Raw genomic sequence first — 20,094 nt, 5'->3', positions numbered from 1 at the left:
GTAAATAAAGAAAAACGTCCGTGTGGTTTGTCTTTAATACAAATCTACAGTTTTATTGTCATGGAAACACTTGATCACTTGATTTGGCACACTTGATCTTCAAAATCAGAAGAAGGTCACTGTCTGGATAATGTTTCTCAAAAACTACAACACTCTTTACATTGTAGAGTCTTACTCGTTTTGGTAACATACACTGATTTATCGCTATGTTTAGATCAGAAAACAGAAACGTACTAAGGGTGTAAAAGACTCTTTTATTGAGAACTCAAATAATTGAACTGAAGGCACTCTTGATGCTTACAAACTCAGCCAGCATTTATGGCTAGAAATCAAAATATTTAAACTAAATCTAAGTAAAAATTAGTCAAAGGATATGCAGAGATATATAACAGACAAGTTGGCTCCAACTTACACCGGCGTAACAACACTAATTGCAAGATTTAAGTAACGCCGTAGACAGGAATGCTCTCTTAGAATATCAACTAGCAACGTGGCTTTCAACAGGCAGAACACGCTCTAACTAAAGCAATCTCAAACCCTCGCTTAAATACGTGAGAGCTAAAATTCGCATTCCGGCAAGAAAACGGAAAGGAAGACGTGACAGTAAAGTTTCGGAATATAAAATAAATGGTATAACACACATTTCCTAACACGTGACCTAGAGCAGATGCCTTTTTTTAAGAATGACTGATGCTATCTATTACTGGTTAACTAAAATAAATACATACTTACAACAAGCATATATTTTATGCTAATTTAACAAATTTTTGGGTGAAAACTCAAAGGTTTAAAAGCCTTGTGTTGCCACTCGGTACAGGGTAAGATATTCAAATTTTCAAATTTAATCGAAAAACTCTAGAATATAAAATAAGTCTGTTGCCGCTCAGCAAAACGCAATATATGTGTCTTTCAAATTTAACAAACGAACTCAGCGATTTAAAGAAAAACTTTTGCTGCTGCCCAAATTAAAACGCTTTAAGTGTTTTATCGCTCAAAGAAGTGTAAATTATTTAATTTTTCTTTGAAATTTATTGTTATTAATTAAAAAAACCTAAGCTGCTTAAAAGCAATAAAAGCAAATTCATTTCAGTTATTATTAATTACTAACTAAAGCCGTGAAATTACACTGTCAGGAATCATTAAAATTATCTCTCCATATAATGAAGAGTATACGTTTGTTTATTCGCGTGCGTGACCTTCATACAAATTTCCATTCTATTCTGATCTTAATGAAATTTTGCAGAATTAAGCTTTAAAACAAGAGGAAGGTCACTGTCTATGCAAGATTTCGAAATGCTATCCCACAGAATCCACACTTAGGACATATACAGTACAATGGTACATTGACAACATCGATCTTGAATACGCATCACCAATGTTTGGTTCACATTCTCGTTATTGCCTTCCTATTATCGGTCATACATGCTGAATAACAAACTGATAATTGTCTTTTTTACAAAACCTTCTATGTAAAATATTTATGTAATGACAATGAAAATCGTCTAAAAAGTGTGCGAACAGCCTTCAAGTGGCAAACTTCAAACTTTAAATACTTCAAGAGAGAATTTCTTGATAATGAGTTTGGATTTGCAGTGTTTGTGATTGCTAGTGGTTTCAAAATCATTTAACATTGGCGTATAAAGGTAACAATATCGCCGATGTTTGATAAAGATGTCTATATATTCATGTTTGTGTAATTTATGCAAACGATATACGTATAAGAAGAAGATTCCTGTTATCTCAAGATCAAATGGATTGATTATCCAATCCATCCTATCCTGCCGTCATTGGATTGAAGAGTGAGATCTTAATATTCTTTAGTTTACTATTTAAACAGATAAGAAGACTGAGAGCAGAGGATTTTGCAGTGTTTTTAGTCCAAAGGGACTTTGTCATTGAAGGACTATTGTTTTCATTTTGCGATTTTGCGTTGAATCACTATAAATGTCCGTTTCACTTTTCTAACTGTTGCCACCAAATGTTAGAGTCCTGTATTATACTTGAAGAAATTAAATAATGAAAAATCTGCATTAATGTATGTATATTTCTTGCATTGGGATAAAACAACGGTACATAGAGCCATCGAATTTTGAATGACGTAATCCTCCTATAAATATGGACGTGTGGAAGCCCAAATTTGAAATTTCGAATTTATTTTATGTTAGAGTCCTGTATTATACTTGAACAAATTAAATAATGAAAAATCTGCATTAATGTATGTATATTTCTCGCATTGGGATAAAACAACGGTACATAGAGCCATCAAATTTTGAATGACGTAATCCTCCTATAAATATGGACGTGTGGAAGCCCAAATTTGAAATTTCGAATTTATTTTATTATCGATTTAATATTTTGTAGAACTTTAAAAAATTTTTGATTAACAAACTGAAGGATTTGAAAGCAAGTAGTGGCACAGACTGCGCGGAAAAAACATGTTTATCTCCAGGAAGACTTTCTATGGGAAATTCTAAAAATAAGCTATTTTTAAATATTTTTTACCCAAAAAGGACATTAGTCCAAATGCTCTCAAAACGCGTATGTGTATGTAAACGAAAAAAACGCTCTTCTCATAGATTTTCTAATTAATTTTTCAGAACTTTTCACATTTTTCCTGAAGCAAGCATCTTATTCCCAATACCTTCAGCCCGGCTATATAAAAAAAAAATCTGATGTGTACACCACATGACTTCCCTGTACGGAATATTAAATTATACGCATTTTTTCTTGCATTTCATTTAAACTTATTGGATTGAATTAAATCTACTTCGCCGACAGCGCATAAACCACAATAGAATAAGTGCATTCTTTAAAATTCACTCTAGTATTTGTTTACCGTAGTTACACTCTGGCGCTAGATTCACTTAACAGTATTATATTTTGTTCATATTATAACTCATAATGCACAAAATTTATATCATTTAAAGAATAGAATTATCTAATCGTTCCCACATGTTCTATTCAAATACTATAATAAAGCTAGAATGAGGTATAAAAGAAATTAAGCAAACAAAACAAAAAAGGAACAGTTTTTCACAGACGTTTGAGTATTTCTCATTCAATTGATTCAGTTCTCACTTCGCGAGAAGGCAAAAATACATAAAAACTCAAAATATCTATATTAAAAATTACGAATTAAATCTGAAACACTTATTTCCTCGAAAAAATTCCAGAAAGGATTAAGCATGATTTAATTGGCAATAATAAATGAAGGCGTTATCTTTGTTGTTGCAAAGCTAAGTTTCTCTAGATTGGCAACAAATCCACTAGTTTGCTGTTTCAAATGTAAACAATCAATGGCCGCCACGAAAATAAAGGCTTAGCGGCACTTAAACAACTTTAAAATTGTTGATAATTCTAAAAATATCGCATACAGATTTACTAAAGGTATAAAAACCTTAACCGGAAGATAAAAACAGCATAATTCAATCATTTTTAAAGCAAAAAAAATGTACAATTTACAAACATATAAGAGTAAAGAAACTGAGATCACTGAGCCGGGTATCAGAGTGGATATATATATAAATATATTTATATACGTTTGGCACGGTCGATAGAAACCAAAATACGAGGTGCACATCTACATGTTACAGCAGTCCTATATACAAAATCTCAACGTTCTGAGGCTACTAGTTTTTTTAGTTATGCGAGATACGTACGTACGCACGTACGTACATACGTTCGTACAGACGCCATGAAAAATTCTCTTCAGAATTAATTTTAAAGCAGTTTTATAATTTTTTTTTTTTTTTGGAGGAAACTAGTCTTTTATTCTGTTCTTACGTACAGATATCACGCAAAAACATCATTAAATTGCATTCGATAGCGGTCAAAATATATATTTTCGTTGAAATATGCTGCCTGAAACTTTTCGCGATTACAATACTTTCGCGATTTTTACTTCGTACAAGGAAGTAAAAATTAACGAATCATACATATATAGGCATCATGTTCATATTTGTACATATACATAAAATAACAAGCGGAACCCAAAAAAAATGGGCTAGAAATAATCCTGTTATATTTTATCAATCTTCGATTGCTATTCATTTTAATTGAGAAACTTCTTGTTACAGGTACAACATGTCAAGAACTTTCAAGTTTTATAAATTTTAAAAAAATAATTTCTTGAATAAATAATTATCTCAAATAATTGTATACCTGAAGCACTTATGATTATGTTTCCGTAAGGTATATAAAAGTAGATGTCGAAAATAAACTTATATTTTCATCGCCTTTCACCTTCTGTGAATGCAACTAATTATAATATTTATAGGTGCCATAAATAGACAATGTATGTAAGTACGCATTCGACAGAAAACAAGGAAGCATACTTTCATCAAAAACAAAGACCGCACAATGCCGAATTTCCAATCTCAAAACCCTGAGTGGTAACGAGCTGTAAATTAAAACGTTTTCTCGTGTTGAATGGTTCGCCCCGCCCCCTAACGGTGATCTGCTGACCTACTAAATACTTGCACTTTCTGCAGTTGAGCGCGCACGCTATGATTCTGTATATATAAAGAGATTTGGATGTAATGCAAGAACACTGAGCTCAACACTACAAATAGAGAAATTTCCCTTCGCAAGCTGGACTTAATCTCTACTTTTTAATCATTATGGCTTCGATCATGGTAAGTGTTGCCGTTTTAGTAAAGAAAAATATTTTTTTTTTTAATAATTAAATTTATTGGCTTTATTTTGTTGCAGTTTTCATCATATTCTATACAACAGGATTCTTAAAGAATTGCAGTTTTATAATATGAATATTTCATAATATTACTTTTTACAAATGTATTTTTTAAACCTGAAATATAATATATCTTCTTAAAAAAAGAATAAAATATTTTAGCATGAATATATTACGTAACTACTCAATAGCGTTTAAGCAATCAAATCTAGTATTAACATTTTATGTGTAATTTAAATGTTCAAATCTATCGCAAATCTTCCTATTCATTTACACGAGAAATGAAGTTAATAACCCCAGGGATTTTTCAAAATAAAGATGGATCTTTGGATATCAGTTAACATAACTCTCTTGCATGTTAATAGTTTTTAATAATAATACTTTTCGCTTAGAAATTTACAGGTACTATTCGGTTTCGAGGGCCGTAAAAAATCGCCAAACTATTCTTGATGCCAATGCTGCCAAAAATAATTGCGGCAACCCTAATAATTGCGGCAACAAAAGAAGTATATAGTAAATAACTACTCGTATTTAGGATTGATGTCTTAATTTAGATGAAAGTTTAATTTCATATAATATTTTTTATTAATATAATTTATATGAAAAAGGCTAAACATGACTGAATAAGTGTAAATAACTATTTCAGATCATTATTATAATTTACATAAAATTTTCTAAACATAATTGATTGGATGCTTGCATCGCTATTTCGCTACCTAGTTATCGCTAAAGAATAATTTCATCTCGTTGGTTGTTCAAACGTAATTTTCTATAATGAATGATGCCTTTTCTTTGAAAATATTCTCGGTAAAGTGCAGAATCGTTCACTTATTTGTTTGCCGCTTTTTACAAGGGTAAAAACAATTTTTTTTTTTTTTTTTTTTTTTTTTTTTTTTTTTTTTAATTTTCTTTTACTTTTTAAGTGAAAATAGGTTGATGTGTACATAGATAAAATCAAGGGTGTGCGCAGTGCCATTTTTGTACAATTCTAGGATTTTTTTTTTAAGTGAAAATAGGTCGATGTGCACATGGATACCGAGTATGTTCAATTCTTAAAAACGCGTCAAGCAGTGGGGGATTTTGCACTTTACCCAAAATTCTATTGCCGAATTTTCGTCATGGGCAATTCCCAAATTGTTAAATTCATAGGATATTAAAAAAGGATTTAAAAATTAAACTAGTATTTCAATGGCGTGTTAAGAAATCAAGAACTATATAAACTTACGCAATCTGAAATCAGCGCGTACGCTAGATTTGGCGCGCTGTTAAATAAGCGCGTTTGCTAGATTTGGCGCTTTTGCGCGTACATTATCGCTGCAATTTGTTTACGGCCCTCGAAACCGAATAGTACCAATTTTAAATTTTTAACCCAAAAGGTCTCGCAACGGCATTTTGAGTAGAATTACTATAAACAGCTTATCAATTTTCAAGTTGTTGCCACCAAACATTATTGCCCTGTATTATATTTAAGCAAATTCAATTATAAAAAATCTTTATGAATGCATGTATGTTTCTCTCATTGTGAAAAAAACAACGGTGCTTAGAATCACCAAATTCTGAACAGCGTAGTCCTCCACCCGAACATGAGAACCTGGATTTGGAATTTATTTGACTATCTATTTCGTATTTTGTAAAACTTCAACAAATTTTTTATTAACAAATTCTACGAATTGAAAGAGAGCAGTGGCAACACTGTCGGGGAAAAAAGTAAAATTATATGCGAGAAGACTTTCTGTAGATAATTCTAAAGATAAGCTATTTTTAAATATTTTTTGACTTTGCTATTGAATCAAATATTATGTGGGGTGAGGGCCAAAAACGTGATGTTTAATAATAAATAAAGTAGGCACACAAAACGTTGATAATCAAGATAAGAAAAAACTGTGAAAAATAATAACATAATAAAATAAATAAATCTAAAATTTCATATTACGCCCGAACAGGCCTTTTTTTTAGCGTTTTGTATGTTACCTGTTATTAAGTATCACGTTCGTCCCACTTAAACCATAAAATTCAATTCAACAGCAATATCACAAAATGATTTAAAAAGAGCACACCTTTAGTATTGATACACAGTCTCGCGTGCAGGAGATAAAAATGTTTTTTTTTTCGTACAGTGTTGCCATTGCTCGCTTTAAAATCGTTGTGTTTGTTAACTAAAAATTCGTTATAAAGTTTTACGAGATATGAAAACGATAATAAAGCAACTTCTAAATTTTGAATTCAAATTCGAGGTTCCAGGTGCCCATGTTCGGGTGGAGAATTACGTTATTCAAAATTTGACGATTGTTGTTTTATCACAATGCGAGAAAAATACATAGATTTATACAGATTCTTGATTATTTAATTTCTTTAAATATAATACAGTGTGATAATGTTTGGTGGCAATAATTTGGAAAGTGATACATCTTTATAAAGTGTTTCAACGCAAAATGCCAAATCGAAATTAATAGCCTTTCTGGGCAAAATGCCCCTTTGAGCTAAAAAACTGAAAATGCATGCCAACATTTAATGCTGCTTTGGAAATTCTAAGCATACTATTTACCATGCTGCTTTTAAAATTTGTTTAATTTTACTGTTGAATTGTATATGGTGTAAATGCGAAGAAAATTATGCTTAACAATAAAGTTAAAAAGACAACAAAAATAGGTTGGTAGGTGGGAGTGTAACAGTAGACTCTTAGACTGCGAACTCAGCGTGAAAAACCTTAACAAACCCTTTTGTGCGGCCTTTAAAATCTGAAATCTTTCAGATTTTTTTTATTGTATTTTTTGGAGTTTTATATAGTTGTCATCTTTTTATAATATTACATTACGTTATCTATAAATAAATTACTTATCTTAACTTTATTATTAACTTTTGCGTTTAAAATATCGACCTGTAACTTTGTAAAAAAATACATTGCAATCAGTAGGTCTTAAATATGATTTCAGAATAATTCATTAATACATTAAAATCCGTTATCTGCTTACCGCTTACCCCACCAAATATTATATAAATTTTAAATATATTCTATCTATTACGTGAAGTTACTTCCAGCTTTATATAACTTAAGTAGCATTCTGCAATAATCGATAAATTTGATTTTAATCTTGAAGATTGCATCGTAAGTAGTAACTCCTTTTTATTCATTAATTTCTGATATTTTAATTCAGATCAGGGCCATATAAATTTGATTTGACTCTTATATGGAATAAGTATTCGTCTAATTTGTTGGCAAAGAACTAATTAAACAATGTTCTAAATTACTAATTTGAAATGCTTACTATATTAATAAAATTTATTAATAATTGCTATGAGCATTTTATCTTGGCCACACAACTATATAACTGCAAATTTAATGCAAAGCAAGGAAGAATTTGTTTTTAGAAGAGCTAGAAAAACAATACATTCTGGCCTTCGAGCTAGGGTGTAATAAGATTGAGTCATCTAAGGAACTGCTTAAATAATCTCTCTTTAAACAAACAAAACAAGGTGACGAAGAGGCATGGAAGTCTTTGTTTCTTAGAGGTCAGTATAGGTGAGTTTATTTACCGAAGCATCTAATTATAATATTTGCTAATTAGATACTTTCGTAAAAATAATAACTAACTTCCGGGAAGAGACATATCATGAGTAACTTCGTTTACACGAGCTCAGCACAAGGATATGAAATAAATTCCAGACGCATTAGGAAAAAAATAAAGAAGAAAACGAAAAGAGAATTTTAAAAATAAATAACAATGTACTTAAATAAAATAAAAAATTTGATGTGTACACCACATGGCTTCCTTGTACGGAATATTAAATTATGCGCATTTTTTGCTGCATTTCATTTAAACTTAGTTCTTCGAATTTCATTAGAGATATATTTCTCATTCAATAAATTCAGTTCTCACTTCGCGACAAGGCAAAAATACATAAAACCTCAAAATATCTTTAGCAAAAATTGAAAAATATACAGAAATATAAAACAAAAATACAGTTAAAACAATTTTAAAAACAATTTTTATAATTAAAATCAGAGTTTCTGCGTAAAAACAAACATTCGGTCAGCGTGCAAGAAGGCAGATTTTTTGGCGCACAAAACTGAAAGTTTACTTTTGGTCTCACTCGGTAAAAAGATACGGAAGGCGTAGGAACTGGCTAATTTGTTGTGGACGCTATGCTGAGTCAATATATGGTATAATTAAAAACTTAAATGATAATTCCAGAATGGATTACGCATGATGATTTAATTCGCAATTATAAAAGAAGACGTTATTTTTATGAAGCTTAGTTTCTCTAGATTGCCAACAAATCCACTATTCTGCTAAGTTTCAAATGTAAACAAATATGGCTGCTACGTTCAAAAATTAGGCTTAGCCGCACTTAAACAACTTTTGAATTGTTGATAATTGTACAACTATTGCATTCAAGTTTATTAAAGGCATAAAAACTTTAACCGGAAGATAAGAACAACATAATTCAATTATTTTTAAAGCAAAAAATGCACTATTTACAAGCATATAAGAGTAAAGAAACTGAGATTACTGAGCCGAGTAACAGAGTGGATGTATATATACATAAATTTATATAAGTTTGGTACGTCCGATTGCAACCAAAATACGAGGTGCACATCTACATTTATAGCAGTCCTATACACAAAATTTCAACGTTCTGAGGCTACTCGTTTTTGAGTTATGCGAGATACGTACATCGTACAGATGCTCCGAAAAATTCTCTTCTGAATCCATTTCAAATCAGTTTTATAATTCATTTGGGAAAAAGGAATCCTTTATTATGTCCTTACGTGCAGATGTCACACAAAAACATTGTTAAATTGCATTCGATAGCGGTCAAAATGGATATTTCCGTTGAAATATGGTACCCAGAACCTTTCGTAATTACAATTCTTCCTTTACTTCGTACAAGGAAGTTAAAATGTACTTAAATAAAATAATGCGAAAATAAGTGCATAATAAAAAAGCTATAAGCTCTTCATTTGTCAAATTTCCAACAAATACATGAAATACGAGATTTTGAATTGGCATAGTTTAGAAAGACTTTTAGGAACACAAAAACCAGATTTGAGATTTTATTCCTAATAAACGACAACGCAGATATAGCAGATAAACGAAATAAACATTTACTTCAATTTATATGCCATACCCTTATAAAACAAACGTTTACAAACTTTTAATTTAAAAAATAACATACAAAATTAATTAAATGAAACAAATATTATTTAAAAAGTAAAGCATTTTAAGCTTTCGGTGACTTCCATGTGTTTGATTCTTCGAATTATATATTCTTTTAATGTGAAGCGCAATGTTAGAAACCTGAATTCGGATAACAGAAACAGATATATTGGTTTCTATATCTGGATTTTTTTGCTGCCTAATGTGAAAACTCTGCCTCATACAAATACTCTTTCGCAAAAGGAGATAAATTGTGAGTAGCTAGTTTTGATAAATTCGGATATTCTTCTGACAAATTTACTCAAAATGTGTTTAATTCGTTCTTTAAATTTTTGTTTTATGCTAGAATCAGTTGTCAAATCAATTAATGTTTTCGAAATACCTACGCTCATATCTGTCAGCTTATATCGTCGTGAATCTAAAAATTATCTATCTGACACTGTGGAAAATACTGTGTGTGGGTAAACTGCAAGTGATACAAATGCTGTAATATTTAGCTGTAAATTTTGCTGTTTCTCTTTAAACGTTCTTCAATTATTGGTTGCAACATATATAGTATATCTCCAGTTATCCGAATCCATTGGGACCGGACCCATTCGGATAATCAAAAATTCGGATAATCGGATTTTTTCCGAAGAAAGGGTCTACGTACAGTTTAATTAATTACTGTATGTACTGTGTAGAGACATTAGGATTCTTGGAAACAGGCAAGATGAAAAATTAGCAACCACCTTCGCCGGGAATCGAACCGTGGACCTCTGGAATACCAGCCCAGTGTGCAGAACCACTACACCACGAAGGCATGATAGGAAGGCGGGAGAAATGCCTTATATACTCCCCCCTTTTAAAGGGCGACTGAGGTTTTTAGAGGACCCAATCGCCAAATCCTGGGTGAGGAGAATCATCATCCAACCCCCTTTTAGTTCGGGTGCCACTGTAGAGACATTAGAATTCTTAAAAGCAGGTAAGATGAAAAATTAGCAACCGCCTTTCCCGGGAATCGAACCGCGGACCTCTGGGATACCGGCCCAGTGTGCAGAACCACTACACCACGAAGCCACGCTAGGAAGGCTGGAGAAATACCTTAAAACTGTATGTTGAAAATAATAGAAAAACTATTTTTAAAGAAAAAGAGGTTTTAAGTAATTAAAATGAAAAGGCAACACTTATACATACGTTATATAACGTACTCTACAGTACTTACAAGTGCTGAAAGTCATTGCTTGCTGAAAATCTCGGTCAAGGTAAACTATTTGACTGTCTTCATCCGTTTTCGGAAAGCCAAGTCGCGCATTAGCTTGACAATGAGACGTTGCATGTGGTCACACACGGGCTGACGCTCCTTCCACTTCAACGCAGTTTCAAGGCCGGCAAACGCTTCACTGGATGATGGTCCCGTGTCTGCTTCAATTTCGACGTTAAGGTCATTTTCTCTCACACTTTCAATAAGTTCATCATAATTTAGAATTTGAAACTCAGGGTCTGAAGAATCACACACCATCCATTCTGCTGTATCCTCAGCTTTAACTTCCGAACTTCCATGAATTTTGAAAAGAATGTTTCTTAATTCCTCAAGTGATACGTCATCCTCATCTTTTCTTTCCTTTTCTTGAGCTTCTTTTTCCTTTTTCTCCTTTCCCGTCTCTTCTTCAGTTGATTCTGAAAAATTCTGAAAGCGATTCGGGTAGTCCGGAATTCGGATAATTGGAATTGTAGTGTATAGATATACACTCTTTTGCAAAAAAATCAAAGCACCATGAAGGAAGTGGTTGTTTCTGATGAAACTGAATATGTGTATAGCTCATACACAGATAATATAATGATTAAAAAAATCAAGGTCATAGTACCTGTTCACGGCTCACAATCACCCATTGAGTGTTCAAATCAGTAGTTCGTCAAACCGCCCCTGGCGGCAATGCATGCTGGAATTCGTCGCGGCAAGGAGTGGTAGAGGTTCCTAATGTCATCCTGCGACACATTCTGCCAGGCATTCATCAGTTGTTGCTATTTTGTGGTGCCCGAATCTGATGGCCTACCATGCCCCAAACATACTCGATTGGTGAAAGGTCTGGTGACCTTGCTGACCAAGGAAGAGTATCAACCGCACGGAGACAGTCCAGAGATAAACGAGGGTATGTGACCTGGCATAATCTTGTTGGAAAATGCCCCTAAGATGACGTGCCATGAAGGGTAATACAACCGTCCGCAGAATCGTATCAACATATCGTTGAGCTGTTGAAGATGTACGGAGGATGACTAAAGATTACCTGTGTCAGAAGAAATAGCGCCCCACACCATCACACCAGAGGCTATTGGCTGTATGCCTTTGTAAAACAAGGGCTGTTTGGGACCGCTGGCCCCCTCCTCTCCAGACACGAACACAGTGGTCATCTGCTTCAAGAGTGAAGCGGGATTCATCGCTGGACACTATACGATGTCAGTCTGATGGCAGCCGTGATGATCGGCTGCAACAGACGACTCCGCCGATGTTGTGGGGTGAAAGGCAAACGCCTTAAAGGCTTCTGTGAGCGTAACCCCGCCTCAGACAAGCGTCGTAAGATGGTGGACGGTACCACGGGAGGTATAGGCGGGGCTGGTAGTGCGTTGAATAATCGACAATGATGTATTCCAAATTCAATTAATATTGAGGAGCAATTTTGAGAGCTAATCTTTTAAACACTATTCTACCGAATTTTACAAAACTTCGCACTTTGGGGTAGAGTCATAGGATCGAAATATGGATAAAAATCGGTAAAATATTTCAGAAAAATTCTGATTTTTTTGTCAGAACACCAACGGTAGAACAATGCTATATATAAATCGAATATATACCCTAGATCGCGTTTTGCTAAACATTAAAATGCTTCGGCCCAGTAGAATGTCTACATCTCAGTAGAACGCGAGTTATAGAACTGCCTTTTTTTTTTTTTTTTTTTTTTTTTTTTTTTTTTTTTTTTTTCCGTGCAAGGTGTACTTATGAGTAAACTTGTATTGTTCTATAGATGTTCGCCTGTTATCTGCTTGTCCTTACATCAATGGCATCAGCTCAGTATTCTGTTTACGATGATGGATACACAGGATATGGGGATGATGGATCGAAGTATGAAACAAAGGTTAGTTGGTTATGTTAATTTTCTATTTCTTATTCAACTTTCTTGTTTTATTTATTTCATTATATTATTTTTAATTTTTTTAAATTTAAATGTATGTATTTTTCTGTAGAGATGAGCGCAATATGATTTCTATAATATACTTATTTTAGTAGATAATCCAATCTTATAGTAGGTAATCCAATCTCATATATAGCATGAAAGATCAGTAAAACACAAATATAACAGAAAAGTTTTCAGTACTTTACTTGTTAGAAATTCTACCTGCTCTACGTCGAAAGCACGATTTTAAATAACAGATTTACAGAGATTTTTTTTTTTTTTTTTTTTTTTTTTTTTTTCCTTACGTATTTTAACAGTATCCTCCTCATCCTTATGGTTTCGGATATGACATCAAGGATCACCATGGTAATCATCAGTACCGCAAAGAGCAGAGTGATGGTAAAAAAGTCATTGGAAGTTATGGTTTCACAGACGCCCATGGTGTCCAAAGGCTGGTTGATTACGTAGCGGATGAGCATGGATTTAGAGCAAAAGTCAGGACAAACGAACAAGGAACAGCCAATCAAGATCCTGCCCATGTTCGGATACAGTCGTCAGCCATTAATGAATATCATTGAGGACAAAAAGTGAGTATATCTTCTTCATCTATGCACCTTCTGTTTGAAATCATCTTTCATCCGTTTTCTTTGCGAGAACAAGGTGTAAAAAGGCACATCCAAAAAACAATATATCTAATTGGATAATACAAAAAATAAATAAAAGTATTTCGCTCAACAAAACTTTTTTATTTCAAAAGTACATATCTTAGGTTACCCATATGTTGAGATGTTGTTTCGTGCTGGTAGATATGTTTTTGTATACACCTAGCGGCAAACACGAAATTTTTAGATGTCTCATTTCTGTCACCTGTCCATTGAGAAAGGTCCTCTTTGTCGTAAAGCTCTTTTCATAGAAAATAATTATCTTCCTCCGCAAACAATGCGTGGTCACATGCCATTGCATCCACACAGCAGTTGCATCCGAACCTTTGGCAGGAAATTTAAAAGCACCTGACCGACAGCTTTAGACACATTTCGTCTTAAGGTCATCGCAGAATAGATCTACCATACTACCTTCTAAACTCCTACCAAGATCTACCACCAAGATACTACTACCAAGATCTACCACCAAGATACTACTACCAAGATCTACCGATCCTTAGACGGTAATCACAAAAGCTATTCGATTACCATTTTTCACATAAAGGACTTTCTGGGTGGGAAACAGTTTGCTCATAAAGGAGAATTACAGCTAGAATATGTCTACTGGTATGTAAGTGCTTCCTTAATGCCATGGGTGTCTTTTGCAAAAAAAAAAATACGGTATGTATGCAGAAGCCATAATCCTTTAAAAATGAGAAGGTTTTGTTCATTTGATTCTTTTCGAACTATTCAAAAACTCAATAATCAATGTATTTCTCAATCGATGTCTTTCTGAAACTGTGAACATGGTTAATGTATAGTGAAAGTTTAGTTTCGCACTAACACAACCTTTACTTAAAAAAATATATGCTGTAATTTAAGAACACTAGGAAGAATAATAGCAAATCCTACTTATTTATATTTTACATGCGCTTTGAGATAAATGTAGACTTTTCAGATGGATTTTCATTGCAGAGTTTAATTAAAAAGAAACAGTTTGATCTAGATTTTTATCCAACATCTAAAATTGGCTTTTAATAAACTTTCGCTTCGGACTCTTTAATTCTACATTCTATTACTTTCTACATTTGTCCTATGTATATTTTTGTACACAATTTTCTAAATGGGATAAATAATATTTGTCTTCTTGATATGATTTGCAGATATTGCCTTAGTATTCAGTCTGATGTAATTTTTGTCTGCTTTCTTATGGTCCATATAAAGCAAAATTTTCTCCCAAGTTTTGTTTTTAGTGTAATTGGGTAGAGATTTCGGCTAGAATTTCCAGAATATTACCTTAAATCAAATAGCATCCTGAAATCTCTTATGATATCATAGAATCTTCGAACGACGCCCAATAACCACTACGAAATGGCTCGAATCATCGTAACTTCACAAAAAAATTCAGCGTCATAAAAATAGAGAATAAGCACATTTAAAATTTCAAGGATATTTACAAGAATTCAAAATCTGTCCTAAAAGGAATTGTTTTACTCAGTAAACGACTGGGAAAGTCGCTCTGATTAGTACAGTAGTTAGCGTTGCTGACTGCCGTATCGCTGGGCCACACTGTAATCCCAGAGAAGGCTTGGATGTTTTTTACATTATTGCGTTCTACAGGTTGGTGGATTTGAAATAATCGACGATAGCACTTGATAAAGAACCAAAACACAATTTATTCGCCAGTATTATATAGGAGAGTTCCAAAGACACGTTACAGTTTTCGAAAAACTACGCTAAACACGTTGAAACAATCAGCAACACAGCCTTCAGGCTACAACGATGAAGAGAGCTTCACAGCAAAGTACTAAAATGCAGTTCCCGACTCGGTTCAGTCGCTCTCAAGCTAATGTCTGAACTCAAAGTATTACTTTCTTTGCGTGCAGGCATGTTATATATAGCTTTATCCTACCTTCGAGAGCTTTCCCGAGGAAAACCGCCAAGAATGCTTACCGAATTTTCTCACTCCGTCTATAGCATATAACCTATTTTGTCGCCAAATGCGCGTGCACCAAATCTGGCAACCCTAAGACCGCTTTGCGGGGAAGCTATCTTACCGCAGCTGAGCATTTCGTAACAATATGGATGAGTGGATGTACAGTGTCCTTGCGGCTTGGACGTCTTTGCGGAATGTCTGTATCTTACGTCTTTATCTTTGCAACTTAGATAGGTTTGGATGTACAGTGTCTTTGTGGCTTGGGAGCACTTAAAATACACGGAAAGCCGAACGTCCTTTGGTGGTGTGGAAAGAGAGATGGATAACCCTTGAATCCGTCCCTGTGGATTATCCAAAGCTGGGATGGAACTGTGTAAAGTCATATACGGTGTCCACATCCCATGCAAGTGGCAACTATACGGTGTCCACATCCCAAGCAAGTGGCAAAGATAATACTGCGCTCCTAGCCACGTTGAAATTCGTGGACTTACTCAGATGTTACTGTCCGCAAGTAAGATAAGTCATAACAGAAATAGTCGAAAAATTTCTGAAAGTTGGTTAGTTTAGGGATGAACAACTTTCAACTTCTTTGAAGCGAAAGAAAAATTACGTGCGTTCTTATACCTAGGTAAGTATAATAGTTATAAAAACTTGAAACAGTACTTTACTACAATACATATTTATTCTGATGCTTTCTCGGCCCTACAAGGCTTGGCAAATCCGGAACCAAGCAATAGACTTCTTTTGGGTATAAAAAACATTTATAACAAAATAAGAGAGAAAAATGGTATATATTTTCATTGGGTCAAGGCACGTATTGGTGTTATCGGGAATGAAAGGGCGGATATGTTAGCTAAAGAGGCTGCCCTGGGAGAGGGTGATATTTATGAGGCTATTAATGATTCCAGAAGAATTACCTTGAGAAAAATGAAAGCAAGTATAATTGAGAAATGGGCTCGGGAATGGAATGGTTCAAATAAAAATAAGGGTTACTTGAGGATTTTGACCATAAAAAGAAAAATGGATCTATTTAATAATATAGATACTATTCAAGTTATCACGGATCATGGTAGATTCCCGGCCTATTTAAAACGTTTTAATCTCCAGGGCAATGATCAATACTTGGCTTGTGGGAAGTACGGAAATGCAGCTCATTTTATGGAAGAATGTAAACTGACCGAGAGTGTGAGGACGAGATTTGGAAAAATAAATGAACAGAATGTAAATCAAAAAAGAAAATTCTTGAAAACTGTGCGCAACAGAAATTATGAGGATTGTGAATGAAAACAAGACTATCATAGGAATAGGACTTTAAATATTTTAATCTTTTATTTATTTATTTCATTATTATTATTATTATTTTGTTGTTGTTTGTCTGCGTCGGGTGTGCTGCGTTAACCATGAGGCCGATTATTGTCGGCCAGGAGGGTTGCAGCATACTAGTAAACTAAACTAAACTAAACTAAACCTAGGTAAGTATTTCTGTAAGAGATGGTTTCCTGGACATCTCTGTATGGAAAAACATCAAACTTTTTTTTTTTTTTTTTTTTTTTTTTTTTTTTTTTTTTTTTTTTTTCAAAATTTGTCATTCCGGACACATTTGTGTGGTAAAAGAACCAAAAAAGAGTTTTTAATTGTAACAGTGTTAGTCATATTAAAAATTTACATGAAACATGTTTTCTTTTAGTTTTTTAAACATAATTTAGTTTAGACTTATGTACTTATTTTTCATTCCACAGGACTCAACATATCTCTAACGCTTTCTGACGTCTACAGCTGTACATAGAAAATAATGATTTCACAGACGTTATCTTTTACAAATAAAGAAAGTTGCCATTAAGTGTTCACTGTTTCTGCATCAAGACAAGTATAAATATGTTCGAATGTATAGATTAATATTGCATTAAACTGTGCATTATTTATTTGTAATGAACATAAGCTTTTATAGAACTGATGTCTGATGTGATATGTAAATACATTGTGTAATTTCAGTGTCATTAAAAATTTCAATGTTTGCTGTATTTTGTTTCTGTTTGTTCTTACCCCATCTGTAACAGGAGTATATTAAATGAAATAAGGCTCCAAAAAATTATATTTTAGTTAACTTATCTAGTGGCAGACAATATGGAGAGGTTCTATTAAATTTGTATATCGTATTATTATACGATTATTATATTATAAAGAAGATTGGGAATGGCAGTTTTCTTTTCATAGTTTTTCATTTTTCCTATGAGAAAACTGATATTTAAAAACAATTTTAACAAAATTATTGGTGAGTCGCTTTCTCACAAAATGGGGTATTTTTTAGTCAACATTAAATGAAGTCAATGAACTGAAATTTTCAGTTTATTTTTCAGAAATTTTCAATTCATTATTTTCAATTCAGTTCAATTTTCATCCCACATCAAGGGACACATTGTTCTTTCATTGGGTACACACATAGTAAAAAATCGTAAAAATTAGAATCATGTATTTCATTACTTTTTTATTGTAATATAACACGTAATATTTAAAAAAACAATAGTCACTGTAATTTTTGTTTCTTAATTATGATTCAAACATAACTTTGCAAACATTCCTTTTGCTTAAAACTTTCCGTTGCAGATTTGCACAAAAATTCTGAAGGAAATTTTATTAATATATCTGAAATAAAAACTATAAAATATTGAAAATATCCTTTTATATTTTATTAAAAATGAAAGTGATGATTATGAAAATGAAAGTAAAAATGAGTGAAACTTTGAAAAATATTATGTGTGCACCACGTGACTACTATAGGCCACTTGTACGGCCTATTAAATTATACTCACTTTTAGCTGCAGCTTATATAATTTTATCTCCTCGAATTTCATTAAAGATATATTTCTCAATAAATTCAGCTCACACTTCGCGGCAAGGCAAAAATACACAAAAATTAAAAATATCTTCATTAAAAATTGTAAAATACAGAAAAACTTTAAACACCAAATACAGTTTACAGCAGTTAAAAAAAAAAAAAAAAAAAAAAAAAACCACTTTTTCAATTAGAGTGTGTAGAGAAAAACAAGAAATTCTGCCAACCTGCATGAAGACAAACTTTTCGATGCACGAGATTGAAAGTTAAATTTGGGTTCCGCTGAGCAAAAAGACTGTAGCTGCTGCACCAACTAACTTAATTCACTTTTCTGCTTAGAATTTCAAATGTAAACAAATGTCTCATTAGGCTTAGTGCCACTTAAAGATTTAATTTATTGATAACTCCACAACTACTGGCGTGTATATTAACTAAAGGCATCAAAACTTTATAACAAGTACAACATAACTGATTCACTTTTAAAACTCAAAAATGCATAATTTACCAACACATAAGAATAAAAACACCGAGTTCACGGAGCCGGATAAGAGGATAGATATATACATAGAGAGAGAGAGAAAAGTAAGAAATCTTGATCTAAAACCACAATTTACTTAATTAAAATAATTAAATTATTATTATTAATTACTTTAATTAAAGTATTTTTTTAAATTTTTTATGTAGTATTTAAGTATTTTCTAAATATGAAATTATATTTTTAAGTATATATTTGTTTTTTTAAAAATTGTGATTTAGTTCTTTTTGTTTCTTATTGGTTTATATGGATTATGTCTAGTTCTTTTTTAGTTTTTTTTTTTTTTTTTTTTTTTTTTTTTTCTTTTTTTGATATGCATATTCGTGTCGGGGAGGTTTCTGTAGACAAGGGTTTCTAAAATACATTGGTTTCTAAATTATTTTTTATTTTTTATAAAAAATTAATTTTTTGAAAAATTTAATTTTTTAAAAAAAGTTTAATTTAATACTTGACTTTACTTGTTTCTGTAAAGACTTCATTAGTATTTTCCTTTTAGAACTTTAATTCTTAAATGCTAATTTCTAAGGGTACCACTTTATTGGTATTTCTTTTTACTTTTGATTTTGACCTTTACCCTTGCCTGCATGAATGACGAAACACAAATTGAATGATTGGAAAGTTAGGTTTGGAGGCAACTTCCCCTTGATAAGTCTGTCTCCTGCCTACTCAACAGTCCTTCACTTATGCATTTAAAAAAAAATAAAAAAATTGGTTTAATTTTAATTTGTTAAATTCGTGAATTTATTTTCATGGATTGGTTTTGCACTTGATTTGCTTATGCTTCTGAATTTAAATGATATTGTAGATTAGTTCGAGAATTAAATCTTTTATATGTTTGCACATTTTTTTAAAAAATTATTTTGGCTTTTTTTTTTTTATTTTGGCTTTAAATTTGCTTTTTTACTTTATACGTGTTTGTTAAAATTTAAATTTAAATTTGTTTAAATTTATATTCAATTAAATTTGTATTTAAATTAAATTTATTTAATTAAATTCAATTTATTCTTTTTAAACATGTAATACTATATACATATTGTGAACTCGGCGTCTAGGGGATTTCTAGGCTGACGACACACATCTAGCTGACTGAAGTATTTATTTAGTTAATGGTGGAGATACATTAGTGACTATTTACATCAGAGATTATT

General features: G+C 32.4%; 1 protein-coding gene across 1 annotated transcript; it reads left to right on the top strand.

Moving 5' to 3' along the window:
• The first annotated feature begins 4,475 nt into the window (after positions 1-4,475).
• Positions 4,476-17,599, top strand: LOC118195657 (cuticle protein 10.9-like). The gene is made up of 4 exons (XM_035366984.2): positions 4,476-4,634; positions 12,852-12,962; positions 13,319-13,588; positions 17,318-17,599. Exons 1-3 carry the CDS (start codon positions 4,620-4,622, stop codon positions 13,577-13,579), a joined length of 387 nt encoding a protein of 128 aa, XP_035222875.1. The 5' UTR covers positions 4,476-4,619; the 3' UTR covers positions 13,580-13,588; positions 17,318-17,599.
• The last annotated feature ends 2,495 nt before the right edge of the window (positions 17,600-20,094 follow it).

This window comes from Stegodyphus dumicola, chromosome 9 (genome assembly GCF_044657685.1).
Source record: "Stegodyphus dumicola isolate Sdum_Otavi_A_Nest chromosome 9, ASM4465768v1".
NCBI lineage: Eukaryota > Metazoa > Arthropoda > Arachnida > Araneae > Eresidae > Stegodyphus > Stegodyphus dumicola.
Note: the sequence above shows the minus strand (reverse complement) of the source record. Positions and strands in the feature narration are given on the sequence as shown.